The sequence below is a fragment of the Gigantopelta aegis genome, chromosome 14 (assembly GCF_016097555.1).
Source record: "Gigantopelta aegis isolate Gae_Host chromosome 14, Gae_host_genome, whole genome shotgun sequence".
Classification (NCBI taxonomy): domain Eukaryota; kingdom Metazoa; phylum Mollusca; class Gastropoda; order Neomphalida; family Peltospiridae; genus Gigantopelta; species Gigantopelta aegis.
In genome coordinates, this window is record NC_054712.1 from 49,265,167 (window position 1) to 49,280,381 (window position 15,215).

General features: G+C 38.0%; 1 protein-coding gene across 2 annotated transcripts in view; it reads left to right on the top strand.

Annotated features, from left to right (window-relative positions):
- LOC121388714 (trafficking protein particle complex subunit 8-like) overlaps positions 1 to 14,937 on the top strand; it is a 56,917-nt gene extending 41,980 nt beyond the window's left edge. For both annotated transcript variants that reach the window (XM_041520181.1, XM_041520182.1), the window contains 11 exons: positions 259 to 537; positions 1,234 to 1,631; positions 1,980 to 2,133; positions 3,666 to 3,768; positions 4,385 to 4,453; positions 6,935 to 6,978; positions 7,879 to 8,058; positions 9,080 to 9,184; positions 9,920 to 10,062; positions 10,465 to 10,554; positions 12,334 to 14,937. In XM_041520181.1, coding sequence (XP_041376115.1) covers positions 259 to 537; positions 1,234 to 1,631; positions 1,980 to 2,133; positions 3,666 to 3,768; positions 4,385 to 4,453; positions 6,935 to 6,978; positions 7,879 to 8,058; positions 9,080 to 9,184; positions 9,920 to 10,062; positions 10,465 to 10,554; positions 12,334 to 12,616 — 1,848 coding nt within the window. In that variant the 3' untranslated portion in view covers positions 12,617 to 14,937. The remainder of the gene's footprint in view (positions 1 to 258; positions 538 to 1,233; positions 1,632 to 1,979; positions 2,134 to 3,665; positions 3,769 to 4,384; positions 4,454 to 6,934; positions 6,979 to 7,878; positions 8,059 to 9,079; positions 9,185 to 9,919; positions 10,063 to 10,464; positions 10,555 to 12,333) is intronic.
- The last annotated feature ends 278 nt before the right edge of the window (positions 14,938 to 15,215 follow it).

Consider the following 15,215-nt stretch of genomic DNA (forward strand, 5'->3'; position numbering starts at 1 on the left):
CACACACTACCAGCTCCCTAAAGATTTATGTTTTTTTAAATTTACATATATGATGCTGGATATGTGGTATATACAATGACCTCAAAATATAACATGAAACTTAAAATCCTTCCCACACCACCCACCCATTTGAAAAACAATTTGGATAAAAATCAAGTATTTAATTTTGTTGTGGCCTTACACATAGGATTTATTTCATTTGATTAAATATTTCCTTTATTATACTTAATACTTCCAAATTATGTTTACAAAATTCAGATTCACTTGACCCTGGTACCTCGACAGCCTGGTGAACTGCGGGTCGTGGGTCTGGCGTACAACCTGGGCACGAGCTCCCAGAATGCCTCAGCCGGTCTATCGGGCAGCAACAACACGGCGAAGGGCGGCTACATGGGCAGCATCTACGTGCGTGGCAAACAGAGGCTGGAGGTGCAGGGGCCGAGACTGAACATCACCAGCGAGGACAAGACGCAGAAGAATTACGGGCCAGATCGAAGGCTGGATCTCGTCGTCTTGGAAGAAATGCCCATTTTAGAGGTGCGTTTTATGTCCTAGAGCTTAGGTACAGTCAATTCTTTTAACTTAACTTGACCTCAACAAGCAAATGGCATATTTCCCCTATGTAAGTAGACTGGTCTGAACATTCCAACAGCAGACAATGGGATGGCCCAAAATCTCTTTCCTGTTTTGGTTATGTGAATGAAACTTCCTTCTTTGTCCTTTGCTGTTTTGGTTTGAACTTACTTTTTAATATCCTCTTTATGAAGTGTGAAAATTACCAAATGTTAGCGACCAAATTGCTGTAGTATGTCGAGGTGTCATTAAACAGACATTCAGGGGTGGGACATAGCCCAGTGGTAGAACGCTCATCTGATGAGTAGTCAGACTGGCATCGATCCCCATCTGTAGGCCAGCACACCACGAGCTGTATATCAAATGTCATGGTATGTGCTATCCTGTCTGGGATGTTGCATATAAAAAAAATCCCATGCTACTAATGGAAAAATTTAACAGGTTTCATAAGATTATTATGTCAGAATGACCAAATGTTTGACATCCCAATAGCTGATGATTAATTAATCAGTGTGCTTTAGTGGTTTCGCTAAACAAAACAAACTTTAACTTTTTCAAATGCTTGACATTCAGTATTACCAAATGTTAGACGCTAAATTGCTGTAGTTTAAAACTACACCAAGGTGTCATTAAACAGACATTCCTTTGTTTTATTTACAGGTGAACTTCTGTGATTTCCCGGACTCGCTGCTGTGTGGAGAGGTCCACTGTATAGAGATCGAGATCACAAACAGCGGGCGCAGTCCTCTACACAGACTCAAAGTGACCTCCAGCGACCCCACGTTCTTCACGTTCGGGTCGGGTCGCGACCTCCCCAAGTATCCATATGTCTATCAGATGAAGTCTGTCGACAGACTCGACACTAGTGCAGTGGAAAGCAGTATATGTGATACGAACTCTAGAAACACTGTTGTGAACATTCCCTTACCCAACGCAGTGTTGAAACCGGGGGAGGTGGTCTCTGTACCCCTCTGGCTGCGTGGAAATGACATTGGTGGGGTGCACGAGGTGGATTTTCTCTTTTACTATGAACCCGTGAATATACAGTCAAAAGTCAGGTAATACACGTTTCTCTTACTGTTGGGTTCCTTGTTAATTGTGTATGCTTCCCAATTTAGTGGGGTGTTTCCTGTTTCACAAGGGCGGGACGTAGCTCAGTTGTAAAGTGGTCGATATTGTTTCAAAACAGAGTGTTGTTGCTTTTAGTTACAAAGTATTTTGAGTCATGAACTATGCTTGATCTTTTTTCATTATTGTTTCTTTATATTTTTCTCAAATCATTTTTTAAAAAGGTAGTGGGGGGGGGGTTACATTTATTTAAGAAGAAGCTCACAACACATGCATTATGAATTTATGACAACTTATTTTGAATATTATCTAGACTCTTGTTACATACAATGTTACAGGCACCGAATCCTTCAACACAAAGCGGTTGTGAAAACGGTTGAATCCCTGAGTGTGCGTGCAACCGTGACCAAGCCAAGCACGTGTGTCACTCGTAACCAAGGGCAAGAACTCAACTCGTGTATTATTTCCTGTGAACTGGAAAACCTCAGTCAGGTAGGGCATTTCTGAATTCTTAAAACAAATTTCACATTGAGAATTATAAATACTTATTGTTTAACATAGTGGTGATGGTCATCTCAATTTTGGTCAAATTCAGTAGTCCAGCAATATTTCTGTGCAACTGATAATTTAAAAAAAAAAAAAAAAAATTATTGACCCCAGAGCAATATGGCCATGCCAAGGTTGGGGTGCCTTGAGATCATGACCGTACAATGTCAAAATATCATCACATATTCATTATATGGAAATAGTAATAATAATTTTTAACATTACCTAAAATTCTTCTACTGTATGCTCCCTGTAGTTTAAACCAGACACTTTGTGTGTGTGTGTGTGGGTGGGTGTGGGTGTGGGTGTGTGTGTGTGTGTGTGTGTGTGTGTGAGAGGTTCACTTGTTGAGGAAAGGTAATGTATCTATAAAAAAGAAAACACTCCAAGTTTTCTTCAATCTTGATATATATTATTAATATAATACAATATTGTTGAATATCTATAATATAAAAGTTAAATGCTCTTAGTTCAACATAAAAATAAGACAAAGAAGAAGGAAAGAAAGCAACCAGAGTAAGAGCTGATGATCATGTATTCATAGTGAGTTAGATGAGGATGGCATGGCTCGAAATTAGCAGGTGGCAGGCAGCAAATGCCAAACGAAATGTACAATAGGATTTTTAATAATTGGTTTCACAAGCAGCTGAAGTGATAAAATTAATCTTTTGTTTTTATCCGTGTTTTGTCTCAATTCTTCGAAACTAATGATAAAAGCGTTGCCCCATAAATCTAATTAGAAGTCTTAATTTCAAGACTAATTTCTACAACTGCATCTCACTCTCTAGGGGTGGGTCGTAGTCCAGTGGTAAAGCATTCGCTTGATGTGTGGTTGGTCTAGGATCGATTCCTGTTGGTGGACCCATTGGGCTATTTCTCATTCCAGCCAGTGCCCCACAACTGGTGTAACAAAGGCCGTGGTATGTACTGTCCTATCTGTGGGATGGTGCATATAAAAGATCCCTTGCTGCTAATCGAAAAAGAGTAGCCCATGAAGTGGCGACAGCGGGTTTCCTCTCACAATGTATGTGTGGTTCTTAACCATATGTCTGACACCATATAACCGTAAATAAAATGTGTTGAGTGTGTCGTTAAGTAAAACATTTCCTTCCTTTTCTCTTTCTAGCATTTGCTTCCATCTTGAAATTTTGGAAGCAAAGACTGCTTTAAACACCACAAAATGGACTTTGAGCCTAGGGACTGGGATGTAGGATTGGAATTTCTAATGTACAGCACTACAGCATGAAATTATGATTTATTTTTTAATAAGACCATTTGTCCTTTTTAAATATTCTGCACGAGTCATTAAATTTTGTTTTGTGCTTGTCTAGAAATAAGTTCTCAAAGATGGCGCTCTCTCTCTCTCTCTCTCTCTCTCTCTCTCTCTCTCTCTCTCTCTCTCTCTCTCTCTCTCTCTCTCTCTCTTTTTCATTGTTAAACCATAGTGACAGCTGTGAATTGTGTTGTGTTTACTCCAGGTGCAGGTTCAATGTCCCCACATCCAGGAGTTACAGATTACCCAAGTGTCGTGTGCCAGTCCTCGCTGGATGGTCGAGAGTCTCAGTATTTCAGACCAGGAAGGTACAAACACACTCTCATAACTAAGGGTGGCATCTTTCACCTTGTTATCTCATTTCAGCTTTTTATGTCAAATGATTTTCACAATGTAGATTGGATTTGAAATGATGAAAAACTACCTTTATTTAGCTACTGTAGAAAGATTTCAGCTTGTTCTAGATCATTTCAGCTTTTATTTTTGAATGACATATTTACATCTCTGCATATTATTTATTATAGGCATTTAAACTTATTAAGCAGTTTAAAATCTTAGGTCAGGTCAGGTCATAGGGTTTAATGTGCACATTCAGAACAAGTTGTTGTAGCACATGCTTGTCATGGGTTTAGGTGTCGACTTTTGCAGGCTTCTCTGTCTAGGACAGGAAGGGTTTTGGGTGTGTGTGGGAGAGGGAAAATATGGAGCTTATTTACAGCATTTTATTCATTTAATTCCATAAAGCTTCTAGTTTCAATCATCAATATTGGGAAATTTGTTGTGTTTCTGGTCACTTGTTGTAGTTCATTTATTAGAAGAGTATTTCAGTAAATCATATTTAATGTAAGATGTAAGCTACCATTTACCAGGCATACACATTACTTCTAACTTGGCTGCATTATATCTGTGTGTGTGTGTTTGCAGGTTTGCGTGTGGGCAGCCGGGAAACTCTGCAACTCACATTAAAGGGTAAAAAAGCTGACTCCACTGCAGGTAATCACTAGTTAAATATGTAATTATATATACCAGGGGTGGGAATTCTCCTCGGATCCTCTCGTGGAACATTGCGTTTCCTTGCATTTTAATCGTCCTTTCCACATGGGGGGGGGGGGGGGGAATCGGTCATGTAAATGTTTGGGCCCAGAGTTTCGAAGCTATCTTAGCGCTATGATATCGTAAAACTGTCCTCAATGATGACGTTACACATCAAATTACGTTGTGACGTCATTAAAGGGACACACCCTAGTTACAGTTATTTGTTAACCATTACGGCGTTGTTTTTCGCTATTAAACCCCATTTTTCACAAATAAAATTGCACTTTACTTACATTTTATTATTTAGAATACACATTTCCATTCACCTGAAGTGCTTTTTGGTAATCCTGATGTTTGTAAAACCACGAAATGCATTTTTTGCATTTTTTCACAAGACATGCTATCGAGAAAAAAACGTTAAGCAAGCGAGGTCCAATCTATTTTTAGAGGGAATCTTCCTGTGTAAACGTCACAGATGTTGGTATACCACGTGACCGTTATCATTTTGGTTCTGTTTGTTTTCTCGTGCACGGTTCGCGCAATCAACATTCGATTTGTTGTTGTTCATTTGTGAGATTTTTCTTCACAGTTCGTGAACATTTTCAGTAACAATAAAGTTCAGACAAGTAAGTGTCTCAATACAAAATGTTACAAACCCTTAAAACCAATAATTTTGCTAAGTCTTACGATATCTGGAGAGGGGATACAACCAGGACAGAACAGTTGGAACATGTCCAGGAGAGGTGAAACGAATGCACCCCAAGTCTGTGAAATTTGTCGTGACGTAGGCATTGTTGTGCTTCGAGCAACATCTACCGGTGACATCAGAATACTAACTTTTAAAATTATTTCAAGCAATTGGGACATGGGGATTCCCATGGTATTTATCGATATAAAACCTGCTTTTTCACTCCTTTTGATAAAAACGTGATCTAAGTGTGTTACAGGTTTGTAGATTAACCAAATTATAATTTATTTTTGCTGGATGGAACTATGGTGTGCGGCTTTAAGAATCTAAATGTGGCCGCGTTTTTTACTTGTTTTCATTTGCAAAGGGAGCGAGTAAGCTTTAGCTGGCGTCACGATGCAGCGTGGAATATCTGAAGTATTTCCTCTTTTTTTTTACAGTTAACCAATATATATACTCAAGGGTTCATTTGTTGTGGGATTGTCACTACTGGCCCTAACAAAAATAAAAACTTTACTAACCTGTGTGGCCCTTTATCCTTTATTTGTTCAATCCATTAACAAAATAAAAATGATGGTGAATCAGTAAATGTTTCACAACTATGTCACCAACAAATACTTCTAACGGAAGTTGAGGATTTTATTTTTGTGCATTATCTAGCACATCAAGGCCACTAACCAACAGAAATAAATGCTGTTCATATTTTGTTAAAAGACTTGTCTTTAGCAGTAATAGTGATGAACAAAAATACAGAAAGATTATGAACCAAGATGCAAAACTTTAAAAAAAGAAATATGATCCATACATAGATTACCTTCTTATTCTTCAACTTATTTTCGTGCTTATATCCAATTAAGGTTCGAGCACGCTGTCAGGGGCACACACCTCAGCTATCTGGGTTGTCTGTCCAGGACAGTGGGTTAGTGGTTAACAGATTTCCTACTTGGACTGCAATAAAAACAGATTGGTTCGATACTGGTGTAGCATGTTTATTCAAGCTGTCTGCTACACTTTTATCTAAACACAATATTAAAATGTAACCCGATATACTACATGTATGTACATATCATAACTAACCTGTTTGAAATGCAATTATAATTGCAAAAAATTAAAACAGGATTGAAATGCTTTTTGGCTTCATTTTGAAAGCTGGAAATCTTTCAATACAGGTTATTTTTTTAGAAATCGTTTTCCATAAAAATAAAACACACGGCTGATGACAGATTCTAATTTAACAGTTGAAAACTGAATACCTCTTCCCTTGATGGGTTGCTCGCCACTCAAAGGTATCTCAGCACAATTATGTATGATATATGGCCAAACAAAATAATACTTGTGGTTCCGATTACAGGACCGTCCCTAGAAAAAATGTGTGATCATAACGTTGATTTTTTATTTTATTTTTTTAATGGCCAGCTGACCAAATTTTAAATTGATAGCACCAACAAGCTGATTTTTTTGGTTTAACTTTTATTATAATTAAATTTAAGAAAAACCTTGCTCTACTGCTGCCTATATCTTGATACAAAAACATTTGAGTCTTTAAAATAGTTTTATACAATGCCTATCTACTCTAAAACATTTGCCTCAAAAAAGAAAAAGAAATGAGCTTACCTGTTTACCCTAATTTTTCGAGCTTATGTAATTAGAACTACACAGTCATAATATTCTGTTTGGCCTAATTGTGACTTAATATCACACTGCAAATATCCATAATTGTTTAAAATATATATTTTGTTTTTAATTTTCAGCTGAGGAGTTTTTATTCACTGAAGTGCCATTTGATATACAGCAGGTAGGTAACATAAAGAAATTACTGCTCCCATGTTGTTTGGTATCATATTTGGAATTAAAACCCCCACCCCAAAAACAACAGTAGAAGGCTACTAAGTATATTTAATAATTTATTCCTGTTATATCAAAGCACTCGTGGGTAGATATCTCTATACCATCTTTCAAAGTTATGTATATTCATTCATTTGTTATTTGATGTGCAGTCGGTTTGTGATCGACCTCCATCACTGTGGTGCCCATTGGGCTATTTCTCTCTCCAGCCAGTGCACCACGACTGGTACATCAAAGGCTGTGGTATGTGCTATCCTGTTTAGGGAATGGTGCATATAAAAGATCCCTTGCTACTAGTGGAAAAATTACCAAATGGTTTGACATCCAATAGCCAATGATTAATAAATCAATGCGCTCTAGTGGTGTCGTTAAACAAAACAAACTTTAACTATACTGTCTTTCTAAGTATGTACATGCATTGTTATTTGTTTCTTTAATGTCACTCTCAGTGTTATTTATCACATGTATATTAGATGTCTGAATATCGCTGATAAATTAAGGAAGTTCGTCGTTATTTGGGATGTAGCCCAGTGGTACAGCGCTCGCTCCATGCACGGTCGGTGTGGGATCGATCCCCGTTGGTGGGCACATTGGGCTATTTCTCGTTCCAGCCAATGCACTAGACTGGTATATTAAAGGCCGTGGTATGTACTACCCTGGCTGTGGGATGTGCATATAAAATATCCCTTGCTGCTAATCGAAAAGATTAGCACATGAAGTGGCAACAGCGGATTTCCTCTCTCAATATCTCTGTGGTCTTTAACCATATGTCTGACGCCATATAACCGTAAATAAAATGTTCTGATTGCGTTGTTAAATAAAACATTTCATTCTTTCTTTCTTGTTTCAGATCAGCAGTGTGAAGACGCCATGCTGTGATTTCTTCTTCCATAGTGTCGTTCACCGCAAGTGTAAAGACCCGAGTAAGAGTGACACACCCGTGCCGCGGAGACACCACCGGCCACCGCCAGACTTCAGCCGCCTCAACCGAGCACTCGAGATCAATCTCACGCTGATCTTCCTCTGGAAGGTTTGTCTCGTTATATGAGTAATAATAATAATAATAATAATAAATTCTTTATTTAGTGAAGGTAACACAGTTAGCAAAAGCTAATCTTCCCTGAGGCCTCAGGTACAAACAATACAGAATTACAATACATACATTTATGAACAAATAGAAAAGATGTATATGGCAATAACGTATATGGCAATAATCTGAGTAGTGTTTGAATATCAATAAAAGAATGCATATGTCTATGTGTAAGGATAATCCTGTCTACTCTGTAAGATATATACATGTAGAGGATTCATCAGGAGTGGTTTTTAATATGGAAAATATCAACTCAATCTATATCAATTGGTATTTGTTGAGGCTTTGCCAAGAGAAATACTGATTAAACTGATGAGATTGATGTTAAAAAAAAACCCATATCAAATCTTATTTATCCTATTTTACTTCTAAAATAAAATTTTAATTTGATATTTAGTAAACGACAGTTCTAAAAGTCAACTTCATTGGTAATATGATGTCCATCACGATTGGCACAAATGTAATTTGACATACACTGTAACTGAATATTATAAAAAAAACATTACACTCAGGTGTCATAAATAAAAGACCAGTGACAGCAATAAGTAACATATCAAATGGGTTTATGACATTGATATTTTGGATAAGTTATAGGATAAATATTCTATATTGGTTTTGTTTGATTTTCTGTAAGTGGGAGGGTAGTACATCCCATTGAAGCTGCTGTTTCGATTACCTGTCTGATTGGATTGGTTTTAAAGCAAAATACAAAGGCAACTTCTGTTTTAATAAACTTGGTTTTTTGTCTGTTAATACAGAGGTCAGTAAAAAGTGTATCCAGTTGCTTATGTCGAGTTAATACCTTTTTTTTATGTGATCTAAATTAAAATATATTTATGAAAAATAATGTGAATGATCTTTTGAAAAGTCAGTCACAAAAACAATGAGATTGCAGCATTTATGTACAAAACAAAATTTAATCGTTTCAATATTGTAAACTCTGTCTTTTTTTGGTGTCCAGGCTTTTGTTGCTCAAGAGAACGGTCAGATGAAGATATTGGTTGGTCAGCACCACGTGCATATTGACAAAGTCAACACTGTCGCAACATCCTATCCATTTATTATGGTGAGAGTTTCTTTCTTGTAAATTCTGCAGGGTTCGAAATTAAGAATTTATCTCCCACCTCAATTAAAAAAAATTGCCATGGGTGGAATGCCCGACCGACGACAGTTTTGACTCTGTCCACAGCAATCTTTTAAAAAGTGACTTTTGCAGCCAAGAAACATGACTGAAAGGTTATTTTGCTGTATGTAGACATATTTCAAATGTACAAGTATTATGTACTGGCAGATAATGTACACATATATTTGAACATGAAACTGGAAGAATATGCCAGGGGAGGTAATTTCAAGATGTATTATAGTTAGTTGTAAACAGTGAGATAAAGTTAGCTTGATGTAATATTTGGCCATTTCAGGGTTGACCTCTTTTGTCTCTCAAAATCTACAAATTGCTTTGTATCAGTATCCTAGTAGTTATTTTAATTGTAATCATTTGGTACAATTTATTTACCTTTCTTTGGCAGCCATGTTTTTGTTTGTGCTGGATTGTATTTAAACTATTCAGCCAGTCGGTCAGTCATATCCATCCTAACATCTATCCATCCATCCGTTCATTGGTCCATCTGTCCACCCACTCATCTGTCCCAAACATCCATCCATCTATCCATCCATCCATCTATCCATCCATCATCTGTAGTATTTTGATATAATTTTCGTGTACCAAAATATATTCATTTGTCATTAATATCTGAGATTCTTACTTCATTACGAACTAAATAGTTGTTTATTTTTCAATTAGTCAAATAACAATGTACCTCCCCTGAAGTTTATGCGAGATTTGGAGCCGCAGACAAAATCTCAGCCGAGTTTAGAAGTGACTACGAAGCTAATTAGTTTCTCGTTCGTCCACGACCAGACAGTTCAGCACAACTTCAGTAAAGGGTATGTTATGAAGACTTTCCATCATTAAGATTTACATCAAAGTAGTTTATTATGATGATTGTGGGGTGTAGCTCAGTGGTAGAGCACTCGTCTCAGGTTCAGTGGGTTGTAGGATCTATCCTCCTGTCCCAGTTAGTACCCCACCACTGGTATATCAAAGAGTGTGGTATGTACTGTCCTGTGTGTGAAAATATACATTAAGGATACTGAAAATATTTTCCATTCCTTTTTTATGATGATGGGTAGAAACCATAAGAAAAGTGTACCCCTGTGAAAGAGAAACTAGTCTAAAGAAATATACCCCCTTGAAAAAGATTTTAATCTACGGAAATATACCCCTGTGAAAGAGAAATTAGTGTAATGAAATATAACCTCTTGAAAGATAATGATCTTGTGTTGCAGTATCTGTGTTGTACCGGTGACGTTGAAGCTCCAAAACCAGTCTGAGACAGCAGTGGACATTCTAGTGGACACCAGCAAGTCCTCGGACAGGTCAGTAAGCCAGATATCTCATCACCGTCAGTGGTGGGACGTAGCCTAGTGGTGAAGCACTCGCTCGATGTGCGGTCGGTCTAGGATCGATCCCCGTCGGTGTGCCCATTAGGTTATTTTTCCTTCCAGCCAGTGCTTCATGACTGGTATATCAAAGGCCTGTCTGTGGGATGGTACATATAAAAGAACCCTTGCTGCTAATCGAAAAGAGTAACCCATGAAGTGGCAACAGTGGTTTTCTCTCTCAACATCTGTGTGGTCCTTAGCCATATGTCTGATGCCATATATACAGTGTGTTGAGTGCGTGTTAAATAAAACATTTCTTTCATCACCGTCACACCATCTAGCTAAGATAACGGCAGACTGTACATCACCAAATATTGTTACACAGTTATTCTTTGTCCTTTATCAGTGAACGAAATCTCAAATTATTCGATTTATTTATCAACGCTGGCACTTATAGTGTACCTGTCTTTGGTTTTGAGATCTGTAGGTACTAGGTTCATGTCTCATCGGAGGCAGTGCGAAGAGGTGGCGTTTATAGTCTTGTAGAGAGCGTTATCCGTTGATATGAACTTTCATCTTCTTTATTTACTCAGCAGGGGACAGGACGTAGCTCTGTGGTATGGCGTTCGCTTAATGCGCAGTCGGTCTCGGATCGATCCCCGTTGGTAGACCCATTGGGCTATTTCTCGTTCCAGCCAGTGCTTCACAACTGGTGTAAAAAAAGGCAGTGGTATATACTATCCTGTGCATATAAAAGATCCCTTGCTGCTAATCGAAAAGAGTAGCCCATGAAGTGGTGACAGCGGGTTTCCTCTTTCAATATCTGTGTCGTTAAATAAACCATGTCCTTCCTTATTTACGCAGCAGAGGCAATGAGAAGGGGGTGTCTTTCAGTCTAGTACTACAGTTACAGTAACCTATCCTTTTTTATGCGACGTTCCAGCCATTGCACCACGACTGGTATATCAAAGGCTGTGGTATGTGCTATCCTGTCTGGGGGATGGTGCATATAAAAGATCCCTTGCTACTAATGGGTAAATGTAGCGGGTGTCCTCTCTAAGACTACATGTATGACAAGATTACCAAATGTTTGACATCCAATAGCCGGAAGAGTAACCCATGAAGTGGCGACAATAGGTTTCGTCTCAATATCTGTGTGGTCCTTGACCATATGTCTGACACCATATAACCATAAATAAAATGTGTTGAGTGCGTTGTTAAATAAAAACATTTCCTTCATTTCCTTCCAATAGCCGTTGATTAATAAATCAATGTGCTCTAGTGGTGTTGTTGAAAACAAAACAAACTTTAAAATGTTTTCGTCTGTGTTTATTTATTTATTAACCAGAGGTAGAGGGAGGGAAGAATAGGTGTTTCTGTCAACTATTGTAACTGTAACAGTCATCTAACCTTTTTATGTCAACTTTCGTCTGTGTTTATTTATTTATTAACCAGAGGTAGAGGGAGGGAAGAGTAGGTGTTTCTGTCAACTATTGTAACTGTAACAATCATCTAACCTTTTTATGTCAACTTTCGTCTGTGTTTATTTATTTATTAACCAGAGGTAGAGGGAGGGAAGAGTAGGTGTTTCTGTCAACTATTGTAACTGTAACAGTCATCTAACCTTTTTATGTCAACTTTCGTCTGTGTTTATTTATTTATTAACCAGAGGTAGAGGGAGGGAAGAGTAGGTGTTTCTGTCAACTATTGTAACTGTAACAGTCATCTAACCTTTTTATGTCAACTTTCGTCTGTGTTTATTTTCTCTACTAGACTTGGTTCGACCCACGCTGAGTCTACGATGTTACCGATGAGCTACCACACGAGCCAGCCGATGAACAGCAGTTTCCGCTGGGTGGGTCAGACCCTGGCCCGCCTGTCTCTCGGCCCCGGCGCCGGTCAGCATGTCACTCTGAGGGCCGCGTTCTGCCACCCAGGCATCTACAACCTCAACAACCTGGCCGTGTTCGTCACCTACTCCGACGACATGTCACAGATGATATCTCAGAAACACAGCACGCCAAGCATTATCACCCTGAATACAACTAGTTTGTGAACGATTGTGACATGTCACAGATCATATTTTAGAAACACAGCACGCCAAACATTATCACCCTGACTACTGCTAGTTTGTGAACGATTGTGACATGTCACAGATGATATCTCAGAAACACAGCACACCAAGCATTATCACCCTGAATATCACTAGTTTGTGAATGATTGTGACATGTCACAGATGATATCCCAGAAACACAGCATGCCAAGCATTATCACCCTGAATACCATCAGTTTGTGAATGATTGTGACATTTCACAGATGATATCCCAGAAACACAGCACACCAAGCATTATCACCCTGAATACTACTAGTTTGTGAATGATTGTGACATGTCACAGATGATATCTCAGAAACACAGCATGCCAAGCATTATCACCCTGAATACCACTAGTTTGTGAACGTTTGTGACATGTCACAGATGATATCTCAGAAACACAGCATGCCAAGCATTATCACCCTGAATGCCACTAGTTTGTGAACGATTGTGACATGTCACAGATGATATTTCAGGAACACAACACCAAGCATTATCACCCTGAATACCATCAGTTTGTGAACGATTGTGACATGTCACAGATGATATCTCACAAACACAGCACTCCAACCATTATCACCCTGAATACCACTAGTTTGTGAACGATTGTGACATCACTATGTGACATGTCAGAGATGATATTAAAAAAAACCCCAGCACACCAATCATAACCCTGAAGACCACTACTTTGTGAACATTTGTGACATCATGTCGTGTTTGTGACATCATTTGGTGACATGTTGCAGATGACATCTCTGAAGCACAACACACCAAGTGTTGAATACCACTAGTTTGTGACATCATGTCGTGTTTGTGATGTCATTCCGTGACATGTCACAGATGATATCTCTGAAGCACAACACACCAAGTGTTGAATACCACTAGTTTGTGACGGCATGTCGTGTTTGTGATTTCATTCGGTGACATGTCACAGATATCTCAAAAACCAGCATACCAAACATTATCACCCTGAATACCACTAGTTTGTGAACATCTGTGTCATGTCGTGTTTGTGACATGCTCCAAACAACACCTCACAGAGGATAAGAAACATGGCTGCCTTCCAGAGGTAATCATATAAGCTGGATCGACTATATTTTCCAGGGTTTTACTACAAATATCTTGCAATAACAAAACTGCACAAATATGTAAGGGAAAAAAGACATTTTATTTTAGACATGACAAACATATATGTATATGGATAATGATGAGTGTTGATGCTGCAGTATTTCCCTGTCACTATGGAACTCTTTCACATGGGACATGTTGCATGCTGTCTGTCATGTAAGCTTTACTAAAAGCAACCCCTGCAATTAAGACAATTAATATACATGTAGTCCACAGAATTAAAAACTCCACGGCATTTCATATTGCTATGGACAATTGCCAGGGGTTGCTAAAACTAGTTATTGCATGTACAAATAATTTAGACAATCCAAAAGTGACTGTCTTTTTTTTTAACAAAACGTGTGTGTGTTGTGTGTAGTAAAAAAAATAATTGAAGAAACAGTGGCTGTTTGATGTTTTTTCACCATCTATAAACCATTGAAAAATAGTTTGTTGACAAATATGTTAGATAAATGTGGAATTGCCAGATGATCAGGAGCAGTTTTTTTTGTTTTTTTTGAAGCTTCAATCTCTACCCACTATGTTATTCCATCGTTTTCTAATGCAAACTACAAACACAACTACAATTTTAATAAACTTGTGTTGTATTGCTATTAATGGTTATTGTTGACCTTCATTCAACATGCAAGTCTGGGGCCAATTTCACTAAACATCGTAAGTTTACGTCTGCGACTAGCAGTTACACCAGGCATACCTTTACACATGTTTGGCATCTATTTCACACAGAAAATTACATCATTACGGAAGATGGAGCATTTTAATGACAAAAGAAAATGAATTATGTGTACCTAAAACTGTATTTGTTGTACTGTGATAGTAATAAGAATTGTGTACGTTTACATGCAAAACATGGCTTACGATGTTTTGTGAAACTGGTCCCTGTGGCAGTGTTGGCCATTTTGTGAGACAAAACAGTGGACTAATGGCCCACTTCTGAGTGTTAGAATGGAGACCAATACATTGTTAGGTGATCTAGATTGTAGCGAGTATAGTCGAAGGATATTGAAGACTGGTGTGCTACTTCAAGACAATGTGTATGGTTGATTCTAGATGGTTAAATAATAAAAATATCAAAGTTATGCTGATTTATTATTGTACCAGAGTATGTAATATAAAATTTGCAGTTGCATGTTTTATCAATAAAAATCCTTACTTGCTCTCTTAATCTGTGCTGTGTGTATGTGGGTATATTCAGTAGCGAAATCCAGCTAGCCTTGTTATCGAATGCTAGCAGTTTTTTGTTGTTTTTTATAACCTTGGCTTTACATACAGCCATCTTGTTATGATATAGAAGGTTATGTACCACATTCCATTTAAGGTTAGCCATGTTTTTCATGTACCAGTGATGTTTTTCACATACCTGTGAACATCAAAGAATTTCTTTCCCCCCCCCATGATTATACAGTCAAATCCACATATTAAAGAGACGGACCGT